Source organism: Caloenas nicobarica, chromosome 1 (assembly GCF_036013445.1).
Source record: "Caloenas nicobarica isolate bCalNic1 chromosome 1, bCalNic1.hap1, whole genome shotgun sequence".
Lineage (NCBI taxonomy): Eukaryota > Metazoa > Chordata > Aves > Columbiformes > Columbidae > Caloenas > Caloenas nicobarica.
In genome coordinates this window covers 86664722-86677588 of record NC_088245.1, presented here as the reverse complement: position 1 = coordinate 86677588, position 12867 = coordinate 86664722, and the positions used below count along the sequence as shown (strand labels likewise).

The window sequence follows — 12867 nt, the reverse complement described above, 5'->3', positions numbered from 1 at the left end:
CATCACCAAGGGCAAGTCATGTTTAACCAACCTCATAGCCTTTTATGAGGACATAACCAGGTGAACAGATGATGGCAAAGCAGTGGATGTGGTCTACCTTGACTTCAGTAAAGCATTTGATACAGTCTCCCACAGCATCCTCACTGCTAAACTGAGGAAGTGTGGACTGGATGACCAGCTAGTGAGGTGGACTGTGAACTGGCTGAAGGAAAGAAGCCAGAGAGTCGTGGTCAATGGGACAGAGTCTAGTTGGAGGCCTGTATCTAGTGGAGTGCCTAAAGGGTCAGTTCTGGGACCAGTACTATTCAATATTGAATTCATCAACGACTTGGATGAGGGAATAGAGTGCACTGTCAGCAAGTTTGCTGATGACACCAAGCTGGGAGGACTGGTTGACATGCCAGAAGGCTGTGCTGCCATCCAGCAAGACCTAGACAGGCTGGAGAGTTGGGCGGGGAAAAATTTAATGAAATATAACAAGGGCAAGTGTAGAGTCTTGCGTCTGGGCAGGAACAACCCTACTTTCCATTATAAGTTGGGGAATGACCTGTTAAAGAGCATTGTAGGGGAAAGGGACCTGGGTGTCCTGGTGAACAGCTGGACGACTGTGAGCCAGCACTGTGCCCTTGTGACCAAGAAGGCCAATGGCATCCTGGGCTGTATTAGAAGGGATGTGGTTAGTAGGTCGAGAGAGATTCTCCTCGCCCTCTGCTCTGCCCTGGTGAGACTGCATCTGGAATATCGTGTCCAGTTCTGGGCCCCTCAGTTCAGGAAGGACAGGGAACTGCTTGAGAGAGTCCAGCGCAAAGCCACGAAGATGGTTAAGGGAGTGGAGCATCTCCCTTATGAGGGGAGCTGGGGCTCTTTAGCTTGGAGGAGACCGACGGGTGACCTCATTAATGTTTGTAAATATGTAAAGGGTGAGCGTCACAAGGATGGAGCCAGGCTCTTCTCGGTAACAACCAGTGATAGGAAAAGGAGCAATGGGTACAAACTGGAACACAGGAGGTTCCACTTAAATATGAGAAGAAACTTCTTCACAGTGAGGGTGACAGAACACTGGAACGTACTCCCCAGGGAGATTGTGGAGTCTCCTTCTGTGAAGACATTCAAAACTCGCCTGGACGCCTTCCTGTGTAGTCTCATCTAGGTGTTCCTGCTCCGGCAGGGGGATTGGACTAGATGATCTTTCAAGGTCCCTTCCAATTCCTAACATTCTGTGATTCTGTGAAATGAACATTGTGGATTTTCAGGTTTGCTGGGCAGAACAAGCAGACCTAAAGTGGTACCCATATGCTGCACCTTCAGTCCAATGTGCAGCATATAACTTTGCAAGAGCCATATCCCAGCAACAATTCTTCACTGGATGCTATAAGAGTGTTGGTGTGATCTAGTTCTATCAAATTACATGTATGTTTATTGTATACAGTGTGGGATAATATTTCAGAAGACAAGTTATAAGTGATGTAGAGAAGCAGTTAAATAAAAGTTCGGGAAAAGATAAGTGACATCCAGAGACATCCTGGAGTATCAGAGGAGAAAAGACAAGAACAAAGGAAATGGATGAATATATGTGTATGTACAAAGGATCTGGAGCTAGAGTCAGGTGGGGTAGGTCTGCCAATAGCTTACAGCTGTCAAAATGGTAAGGGCAAATAATGTCTGGGAAATCAGTTAAAGGAAACCACAGGCAGATAAGGTTACTAAAGTAAGTGATGGGGATGGTGTTCTAGGAGATAATTTTGTGCCAGCAGCTGCTAGCACTATGCCTATAATCAGTTTCCTGTTTCTGTGTAGATTTTCTGGAATGTCTGGGTCAGAAAGTATATTTTTGGGAGGAGCTCGCTTCTTGTGGCTGTTTGGTTTTGTTGATAAACTGGCATGTTTCTGCTTCATTCAGTTTATATATTTAATTCTCTTACAGAGTTGAAGACAGAGTTGATCCCAACAAACACAAGATGATGTGGTACACAGAAGCATTTAAGGCTCAGGATAGGGATAACTATGACAAAGGTTCAGAAAAGCTGGAGATCAATAGGAATATTGTGTACAAGAAGGAAGTGTCTGCTCTGTCATTGTCACGGAGCACATCCAGGACTAGTTCTCACCGTGGCTGGGAGATCCTGAGACGCAACACCTTTGATCAACTTAATGGAGAGGTCAGTCACATCATGGAAGAGGAGGTCTATGATGTCTAAGAAGGCTCTTTTTTACTCCACAACACACATCACTTTTGCCACCAGAGATGTCTTCTGCGACTGTTTGTACACCATCCAGTATGCTACACACATTTGTGAGCCTTGGAGAACTCTGCTAGTGAACAGTTTATGAACAGTTCATGGTGTCTATGCTATGATATATGAATGCAGTCTTTTCTCTCCTACTTTTAAGTGTCCCTGGTGTTGCACTGATACTTGCACCAAGCTGGTGGGCTTGTTGAGCTAAGGTCTGTGGTTGTTTGTTATGCTTTGTAATGCCCTACAGAAATAGGCAAAATGAGCCAGCAATGGGATTTCATCCATTTAACAAATAAATGATTAGTAAGTCCTCTTCCAGACTCTGACATACAGTATAATCTCTCCCTCCAGTTTCACAAAATTCCAGTGCTCTCATAGCAAAGAGAGCTGACTGAAGTTCTGTTTTATGATTTGGTAAAGAATTGAAAAAAACCCTGTAACTGAGCTCAGGAATGAAGGTAGTTGCTGACACTGTGATGATTAAAAGGACCGTAATTTCTTAACTGGCATTTAGGGCCTGACAGATTTTGCCCTCTGAAGAAAGGCAGTCTCTATCAGCTGCATTTTCAACATTGCTGTATTGGCAAGACTGTTTTGGTGGTTTGTTTTTGGTTTTGGGGGTTTTTTTTAGTTTTGGTTTGGTTTGAGTGTTTAGGGGGTTATTGATGTTGTGGGTTTTGGTTTGTTTGCTTGTTTGTTTCATTTTGTTGTCACATCAGCGGACTTTAAGCTTTTGAAAAGAAGTGATTGCTATTCCTGGGAGGATTCTGAAGGATCTGAAGTGAGAGCTTCTTTTCCTAATGAGAGCATGTATGACCTGGTTAGGTGACTTTCAGCAGTGTGAAATTTTGGCAGAGCTATTAATTTCCCAAGTGAGCTGAAGCTGGCTTTTTGTTTTCTTTGGAAGAGTAGGATTCTGAACCATAGTTCTCCAACTTATTACTGAGCCATCAAATTTGGGTGATGGGCTACAATATAGCACTGAAAGAAATGAAGAGGAAAGGTTGGATAGATGAACACGAGCTGTTGCAGAGGCAGTTCAGAAACTGGTGCATGTTCACTCTCTCTGTCTCTTTGAAAGTCTTCAACTCTCTAATGAACAGGTGAGTCATCCACAGAGTTACCTTCCAGGCATGGTACTCTGCCAGTCTTTCAGTTTGTCATCTGATCGGGGCTACTTCAAGAAAAATAGAGAAATGTTCAGAGAAATTGACTGTCATTTCAGGGTTTTTGTGTTCTCGGGAGTGTGGAATTTCATTCCAATAGCAGAAGTGGAATGTAATCCATGGTCTATACATTTCCTTCCAACAGGACTAGTAACAGAAACTTTGTTTTTTAAGAAACGAAGGATTATTATCTAGCACTAGACTTAGCCAAATCATATGATAATCAAAGCAGATAATGAAAAAACTGAATCCAGTGGATTTCTGATTATATTGAAATATTGCAGCATACATCTCCTACATCTTCTCTTGCAGATGCTGTAATAAGCATCCTGATCTTTGCAGTTATATGTCTTTATTTAAATGTCCTCTTTCTCTTACTTGGATGTGTATTTATGCTCCAATGGAAGTCTGACAGAAGACTGTCTCTCTGGAATTCAGCTGCATACTTTTGAGTTGACTCATTTTGTTGAATTGAAAGTGTTACCTGGTCCTAACTCAAATATTGTCAGTCCTTCTTGAAACCTTTGGGATTTGTACTAGTAGTCTATGGAGATGGGAACAATGTGGCACATTGACAAGAACTGTGAATTGCTGCTCTAATTTAAGATTAATTTTCTTTCGTATTGAATAGGAAATAGCAGGAAGGGGAGAACTGATGGCTTCACCCTCCTCCACCTGCCCCCAGATACAGTAGTCTTTTCACTAGTTTGGGGTGAAATACCAGAAACCTGCAGATATACAATTAAGATGAAGCCACATATAGCCATTTCTACAAAAGGACTCTTCTTTGTGACATAATAATAATAATAATATTTTAAAAGCTAGTTTGAAGCATAAGTTGTATAAGTCCTGTTTCTGATTTTATGTTCTCCTTCATTGCTATAAACAATAATGAGAATTTTGATCTTTTAACTCAAACCAAAATATTGACATTACAGGAGGCAGAACAGAACTTAATTAATAGTGCTAGGCCTTTATAGATTTCTGTATCTATTCTCCATAAAAAGAAAAAATCCAGTAGCAGATATTTTTAAGGAAGTGCCTTCTCTTGTAAAATTACATTTTGTAATAGTTAGCTTTCAAACTCCTTGCACAGAACCAATGCACTGAGCAGCATCAGAACTGTGTGATTTATTTCCTGTCTTTGGAGTAGCCTAATGTAAACAGAATATTATGGAATCATATAATTTTTTGGAGTTGGAAGGGATCTTTAAACTTCATCTAGTGCAACCTCCCTGCAATGAGTAGGGAGATCTTCAACTAGATCAGGTTGCTCAGAGCCCCATCCAGCCTGGCCTTGAATGTTTCCTGGGGTGGGGCATCTACCACCTCTCTGGGCAACCTGGGCCAGTGTTTCACCATCCTGATTGTAAAAAAACTTCTTCCTGACTGCTATTGGAATTTGGCTATGAGTTTCCTGAGGTGACTTGCACTTAAAACAAAACAAAACAAACAAACAAACAAAAAATCAAACCAAACCAAAAAACAAACAAAACAACAGGTAAAAGACCTTGTATGAAAGGCAGCAGCGTATTTTACCAGTAGTAAATGATTCCCCAGTCAACTTTGTCTAATCTTTTCATTGATGATGAATGGTGCCGACCATTTTTAGCATAATTTATTTGATCTGGAGGATAAATATCTATAGAAGAAAATTTCAGGTTGGAAAAGTCAGCAGATATATTGGGCACACCAGAAACTGGAAAGATTACATTTAATATGTAAATGTGGAATACCCATCCTCTTCCATTAGGACCTATACACATGAGCTGTGCCCACGTGAACCTCAGATGATGAAGTAATAGGAGGCACTAGACTAACACTTGAGCTAGTTCCATACAGAAACAGTAATGACTACAGTCAGACAAAGGCAAAGCACTTTTCCTGTAATATTCTTCATGAATGTACTACTTCAGGATTTGCTTCAATTTTTTGCATTTTGAGTTATGCCCTAAAATTCCAAAACATTCCTCCTTGTTGTCGCAAGGTGTCTTTCCTCTCCCTCCTAACAATTTTGCAATAATTTCAAAGCAGACATTCCTCCCCTCTTTGAATCTGCTAACTTCAAACTTTCTTCTGCATTACTGAAGCACAACTTCTGCATTAATAATAATGTGATAAGAATGAATGTTTTGATCTGGTTTCTTGTAGTAAAAGGATAAGTATTTTGCTGAAAATAAAAATATTAAATATGTGGAGTATCCTGTCTGGTTCTTTCCATCTAAAATAAATGTCATGGGCCAATTTCTGTGTTTGTTTCTCTGGTAGCAATCATGGACATTAGTTGACAAATTGTTTGGATTGTTATGTTTGGATCTATAGGGGTTTTTTTTTGGTTAAAGCTGTTTTTCCACAGCAATCAACTTCAGAAATATCTTTATATAGAATTTTTCAAATATTAATTCCCAGTTCTAAATAAGAACTACTAAGTCTTCTATTTTTTAAAGTCATTGAGTGTTTAGTGAAAACTGCTGTACAAGCTCTTTGGAGAAAAAGCCATATTTTCATGTTGGTGAAATGACATATTTTGGACAGTGAGGTGACAGTCCTTGCTATAGCTGCTTGCAATAAAATATGCATAGCTACTAAGCGTTTTCTCAGTAATACACATGCAAACCAGACACAAACAGCCCAGTTTTGCATGTATAATTATGGTTCACTGAATTTAATGGTTACGCCATTTCTTTAAATGGTTATTATGATTGCCTTTCTAGCCTGGTTAAGGGCTTCATCTTATATTAGGCATCAAAGCAAACAAGGCAAAGAAACTGCAAGTCAGACTAATTAGATGAATCCTGATTAATGAATTCCCATAAAATCCTATTGAAGTGCCTTCTGTACTCTTGAGAAACTCAGCTGTAAACAAAAGGTCTCACTCATTTATTATATTTCAGTAAAATTGCTGATACACTGAAACAATAGTTTAATTGGGCTTTGTATTTGCACTTGGTTTTTCTCTGGTTTGCAATATCTAGCTTTAGTCCTAGTAACACATGCTATTTTTTTCAGATTTTTATAATAAATACAAAGGCATCCTTACCTATGTCTTGTATAGAGGTAAACAAGTTAAAACAATGCTTTAAGTGGATTTTTTGAAAGCTTTCTAAATGGGAATAAACCAATCTGACAAATACTTGGTTCACTATTGATTTTAAGAATAAGGTTATTTTTCTTTCTGAAATGATAGCGTTTTAATCAAGCTCCCAACTGTGCAGAGAGAACTCTTCAGCAAAAGTTCTGGTGCTGCCATGACAAATCTGCAATCCAATACAAGAAATTAGTGAAGATATAAGCAAGCATCTCTGAGACGGGCTGTATGATAAGCCTCTGGTCTTGCTACTGTTTCATGCTGGGTTGATAATTGCAAAATATGTAAAATGTGCTATTTTTTCCTCTCTGCTGCTCCAACAGAAGCACACTTTACTATCCTCCTTCTGCATACATGAAAACCTTGTCCTTAGAACACCTTCCTATTCATTAATCTAATGCATTGGTTGGCAGAACTTCTCTTATTGTCACAATTAATTAATTGAGACTATATGTCAGAAAGAAGCAGAATTGGGAAATAAAATACTACAGTGCCCCATAAGCTCAACCAGTCTATAGTATCAGAATGAATGATTTTTAAAAACCTCTGAGAAGTTCTAAGTTGATCTAGGAATTTCAATATTAAATTTTAATTTAATTTAATATTAAATCTTAAAGATGAAGATCCAACACTCCTCTGTGTACCTCTTTCTGTGCTGCACCCCCCTTGTGGTGAGAATATTTTTCCTCATATCCAACTTGAACCTCTGAAGTCACAATTGATCATTGTACTTCATTATTCAGACATTCATGTCCTTTTTAATTTGAATTCTCATCCTTCCAGGAAATGAAGAATTAAAATAAAATGAAATTGCAAGTCCAAATTACTGTCTCCTGTAATTTCCCCTCTGCCATCTGGTCTTGTGCCTATATTTTGTCCTCCAACAGCACTTCAGAGCTCAATATGAATTTATATAGGCTTAGATATATATGTATAGAAACCACGTTAGTTACTGCAGTACTGAAGAGATAAGTTTTATATTTACAGGTGAAAAATTTGAGCTCAGAAAAATGCCACTTAGCAAATAGTATAACACTGGATATTTGTCTTGATGTTTTTCTGATCTCCAGTATGAACAATAACCTTATATCCCTTGGGGTTAAGGATCTACTTGACAGTGCAATTCAGATAGCCTTATGGGCCACCTTACAAACTAGTAAGTTGTGAAGCCCTTACCTGCTGAAGGACATCAGCTGAGGCCTATTGAAAGGCCTCTGGAAGTAGTTTGAAGGGTATGAGTCTTCATAAGGTTCCTAGTAGGCTTCATGCAGAACATCGTATATTGATAACTAGGACAAGAACAAGAATTTTGAAAACTGTGGTCCCTGAGAGTCTTGCTTAAGACACATTAACAAGACAATGGAACGCTGTCTTTTTTGCTCTGTTGCCTCAAAGAAGACTTTCTGAAGTGCTAAGCTCACCATATTTTGCAAAGTTCACAGTTTATGTGCTACAGAAGATAAGGCTTAAATAGTTTGGTCTGTCGTTAAAAAAAATACAAGGGTTTCCTCACTGAATCTGCACCCCACTTTAGCTTGACACTTTTTTCTTAAATTGTAGTTCATGTGCAATTTTTAATGATTCAGCTTTTCCCTGGTTTCACCAAGCTTACAGCACATACATGCAACATCTACAACAGCATCCCACTCGAGCTTGTTGGCCATGGCTGGGCTCAGACTAATGAAAAGGCCTGTACATGCCAGAGAAGAAACCAGTCACTGTGTCATACTGTTACACAGTTTTCAGAGTAGTGTCCCCGTCAGGAAAGTTTATACGACTTATTTTTTTATCTGAAGTGCTGAAATTGAATCGACATGCTATTACCTGATTAAGTCAAAATCCTTTCTTAATAAATTACAATAGGGCCACTTTGCCTCTGCAAAAAAATATCCACATCTCCTTAAAGGTTTTTTTTTCCCTCTCTCACTAGTGAGTTTCATAGTACTGCTATGGTCAAAAAGGAGAAAAGAATCACAGAAATACAATTTACAATGGATTGTAAATGTCAATGTGCAAAAGGTCACCTTCATGGCACTGTGTCAACAGCTGGCACTGGCTCTGGACAGCCTGCACACACATATCTGGATAACAATCTTAATTCTGAAGCAAGTGACCTTTAATAAATATTAATCTCACCAGGGAGGGGCTGATGGAAGGAGTGTATCACCATCTTGCAGATGGTGATCCTAGCTGGACTTAGGGCATAATAGTTTCATCAGAGTCATGGTCTGGTGGAATCCATACTGGAAGAAAGCATATAATCAGTCCAGGTTATTTGGTTGTGCTAAGATCTCTAGCTACCACCTTTTCACAAGAACCCTGGATGTTCTCCTCCTATTCTGTATGAAGGGCAAAGGTAGGCTATTTTGAAATGCTTTTTGGTAGCAATGTAATTCCCCCTCTTCATCGCTCCAGACAGGAGTTGCCATTTATGGCTTTGTTCAACATTTTTCCTTAATGAATTTTTGAACTATAGCCTTGAACACTGCCCAGATGAAACAAGCATCATTGGAAGTGGGTTTTGAGTGTTTTTAAGAAGGCTTTCCAATATCAGTAGTTGGTGAACTGGGTGCTAGGAGAGTCTGAGGGAGAACCCCCTTAGGAAAGTACAAATGCAGCCAGGATGGTGTTTCTCTTATTAGCAGAACAATCAATACAGACCAAATTATCTACTGTCAGAACTACCTCCTCACAATAAAATAGGTGACTTATTTAAACTTGGATATGTATGAATGCTGAAAAGTGAGGGCATTTTCTAACGATAGCACAACTCTGCACTATTAAAAGAAAAAGTGGGAAGCAATATAGTCAGGAAGTCTCTATTTTCTTGGCAAGATCTTTTCTAAAACCTTCCATCACCAATGCTTTCCAAAGACCTAACTCCAAGGATTCAGGCATATGACTGAATGCTAAAGTAATAAAATCTTTATATTTAAGTGTGTCTGCCTGTGTGAGGCTATTGTCTGATTAGAGGATATTGCTAGTAGCTAATTTAAAAAATCCTTCAATTTACAACAGTTGTGTCTGTATTACTGGTGATAGGTGGTTCTGATATCCCTTTTGACAATTTATGCTAAGAAATACTTCCTCTAGATGTGCATTTGTCATCATATTTTAGCGTCCTGTATGTCTGGATTTTCTTTCATAGGAAGGAAGGAGCATTTTTCTGTTTCTGTCCTTCTTTCCTTCTCTTCATTTACTACTCCAGCAGTTCCTTCCCTATATACTTCCATATAGTTCTTCAAGAATTGAATAATCTGCCAACTTGTCTTTTAAAACGTCCTATTTTTTGTCCCAAATGCCTTTTGCTGATCAGTAGCACTCAGGTCACTCCTTGACAGGAAAAGATATGATCAAGACTTTCCCTAGTTTTATTACATGATAGACTTGCAATCTGCTTTAGAGGGTTTTGCATCTCTGTGACAAATAAAAGCTACCTTTTTTTAATATCACATGCAACCTGATACTAAAAGTAATATGCATAGCCTCTTAGAAAATAAGATTTTATAGGAAGATCTTACCCTGGGGCTAAATTACGGAAAAAATCTCAACCTTTTGAGGTATTCCTCACATACATACTTTACCTTAGGTCTTCTCCTAATCTTCTGTCTATCTCTTAATCAAATCAATTTCATGTTCAGACACAAGGATTTTCTGGAGTAACATATAATTCAAGAAAGCCTAGAACTGTATTTGTCTGTGGGGCACCTCCACTTATGCACCAAGCCCTGTGCCAAAGGTGTGCAAACTAGTACAATCAGTATAGTCTCATAATAAAAAGCAAAGAAGTCTAATTAAAAAAAATGAAATAACGAGCAACATAACTGCACCTGTTGTAGTGCTGTGGATAATAATGTATGAAAAAGAGGTGGCCCATGAGAACAAAGGCATAACTATTTATTTTCCACAATAAAGTGAAAAAACTACCACACCCTCCTCATAATGGACTTGTCACTCAGAGTGACATTGCTAAAGGTCAGTAATGAGATAGCTTACCAATTTACAAACCAGTTTTTCATTATCATCTTTGCAAACTCCTAATTGCTGAAATCCTTTTAAAAGTACATACCTTTACTTTTCTAAGACACTTACACCTAAGTTCTTCTCTGTTTATACAAAGCATATTTATTTTCTTCTCAGGAACTGCAGTTTTACTCCTGAACTTGTCTTTATGATCTAACACAAACACTACATTATTAGAATCTTTATTCTAATGCTAATTGTATAGCAGCTTCAACAGCATTTTGAGAACTACAGAGTAACACAGGACTTACAGAAAATTTCAGGCCATTTCCATAGTATTTTATTTTCTGTAGGCATACCTGAAGAATATGCAAATAGGGTATAGAAGCACATAAGATAACTGGGTACTTAATGCAGACTACTTTAAATCATTCTCCTGAGGCTGCACATTACCTCATTAGACATATGAGCTGAGTTTGGAGGTTTATGGGGTGGGTTCTTATATCAGTATTGTACTAATTTGGGGGTTTCTCCTACACCGGTATCTTCTACTGTCATTTAGCCATCTAGGTTTCCTGCACAGTAATATACAGGGAAAATTAATTGAATGTACTGGTTTTACTTGAGATAGAGTTAATTTTCTTCATAGTACCTCACATGGTGCTGTGTTTTTTGCACGGTGCCTTGTTTAGATTTGTGTTTGAAACAGTGTTGATAGGAAACAATTAAAAGGCTGTGCAGTATTAGAGGAGCTGACACAGAGACAGGTGGTTTCAGAACCATGCTTCTATAGTGGACACCACTGAGAACAAGGTACCTTGGACTCTGGTAACCCACAAAAGCAGGGCGCCACTTCATTCTATACCCTCCAGCATCACAACCAAAAACAAACAGGAAGATTTAACAAGTATAGACACCCATGAGCAAGGTCTGCAAGGAGAAACTGTACCTGTAGCCCACAGTGGATACTATAACAAGAAACAACGGCTGCTTGTAGTGAGTGATTCTCTGTTACATGCCACTGAGCGGTCCATATGTCATCCTGACAGGGAGTCATGTGAGGTATACTGCCTTCCGTGAGCTAAGGTTCGAGACGTTGTTGAGAGAGTGCCACAACTTAGGAGCACAGACTGCTATCCAATGCTACTCTTTAATGTGGGCACAGATGACACTGTAAGCCAGAACCTTGGCAGAATCAAGGAAGACTATAAAGTCCTGGGAGTGCAAGTGAAAAATACTGGTGCTCAAGTCATCTTTTCCTCCGTTTTACCAGTTGGAGGAAAGGGGGCAGTAAGAAATAGAGATGTAAGGCACATTAACTCTTGGCTTCAAGGCTGATGCCATCATAAGAGTTTTGACTTTTATGACAATGGAACATTCTTTGATTACTATAATCTGTTAGAAAGTGATGTAATCCACCTATCTAGAAGAGGCAAGGAAATCTCTGGCAGCAGGCTGGCCAACTTGATGATGTGGGCTTTGAACTGAAGGACTTGGGGAGGTGGGGTCCAAAGTAGCAGTGCTCATTCCATTACATCCAACTGAGGAATAATCCAGGCCAACCAGAGCACTGACAAATATCCCTTAAATGCCTCCCAAGATGAGAACCAGCAGGCCAAACACCTCAAGGATATCATATAGGAAGTCTGGAAGGCTAGGCAATTGGCTTCCAATCATCCAGTCTGGAAACTAGGCTCAAAATTAGACAGTTAGGTGTAAGACAGCAGAAATACAATTTTTAGCTGTAAGAGGACAATTGTAGATTCAGAGTACTGTCTGACTAGAACAATCAGATTTTCTCCATTCTGCATTTCTACTTCTTCACATTCCACATTTCTAATAAACATGTTTCTTCATCTGAAAGAAGATGAGGAGAAGGTAAAGGGAAAAATGATAGGACCAGAAATAAAAGAAAGGACAAAATGGGGAAAGGCAAGTATTAAGTGTATGATTTCCAGAAGGTTTAGATCAGATTTATAAGATTTTATACCAAAATGAGAATTTAAAAAAGCTTCTCTAACATCATCACAGGAAGTGAATGCTCCCTCTAAAACAAAGCTTGAACCCTGTTTACAGGGGTATGGGATCCCATGGGATCACAGATCTGCAGGGAGTGGTGACGAGTGCTTCCACTGAAGATAAAGGGGTGGGATTTCTAACCAATGATATTGTGCTCTGCAGTTACAGCTTCAAAGATAAAAAAGAAACAATAAAAATATTGCCTCAGATTTCCTTTTTTCATTTTCTAAGCATGGGACACATGAATTTATCATAGTAAAATCTAACTACAACTAGTAAAGCATCACAATCCGTGACAGAAGAAAGTCCTTTGTGGTCCATCTTGCCTCAATCTTGGGCCAAAGGGGAATATAGCCTTGAAGCAAGTGGAGAGTATCATGGATATAAAGTTATA

The 12867-nt window shown here is 39.0% G+C and overlaps 1 protein-coding gene across 1 annotated transcript in view; it reads left to right on the top strand.

The window, feature by feature from the left end:
* The window catches only part of LOC135995845 (transient receptor potential cation channel subfamily V member 5-like), a 32370-nt gene extending 25169 nt beyond the window's left edge, over positions 1-7201 (top strand). The window contains exons 15-16 of the mRNA XM_065647426.1: positions 1925-2159; positions 7109-7201. Coding sequence (XP_065503498.1) covers positions 1925-2159; positions 7109-7201 — 328 coding nt within the window. The remainder of the gene's footprint in view (positions 1-1924; positions 2160-7108) is intronic.
* The last annotated feature ends 5666 nt before the right edge of the window (positions 7202-12867 follow it).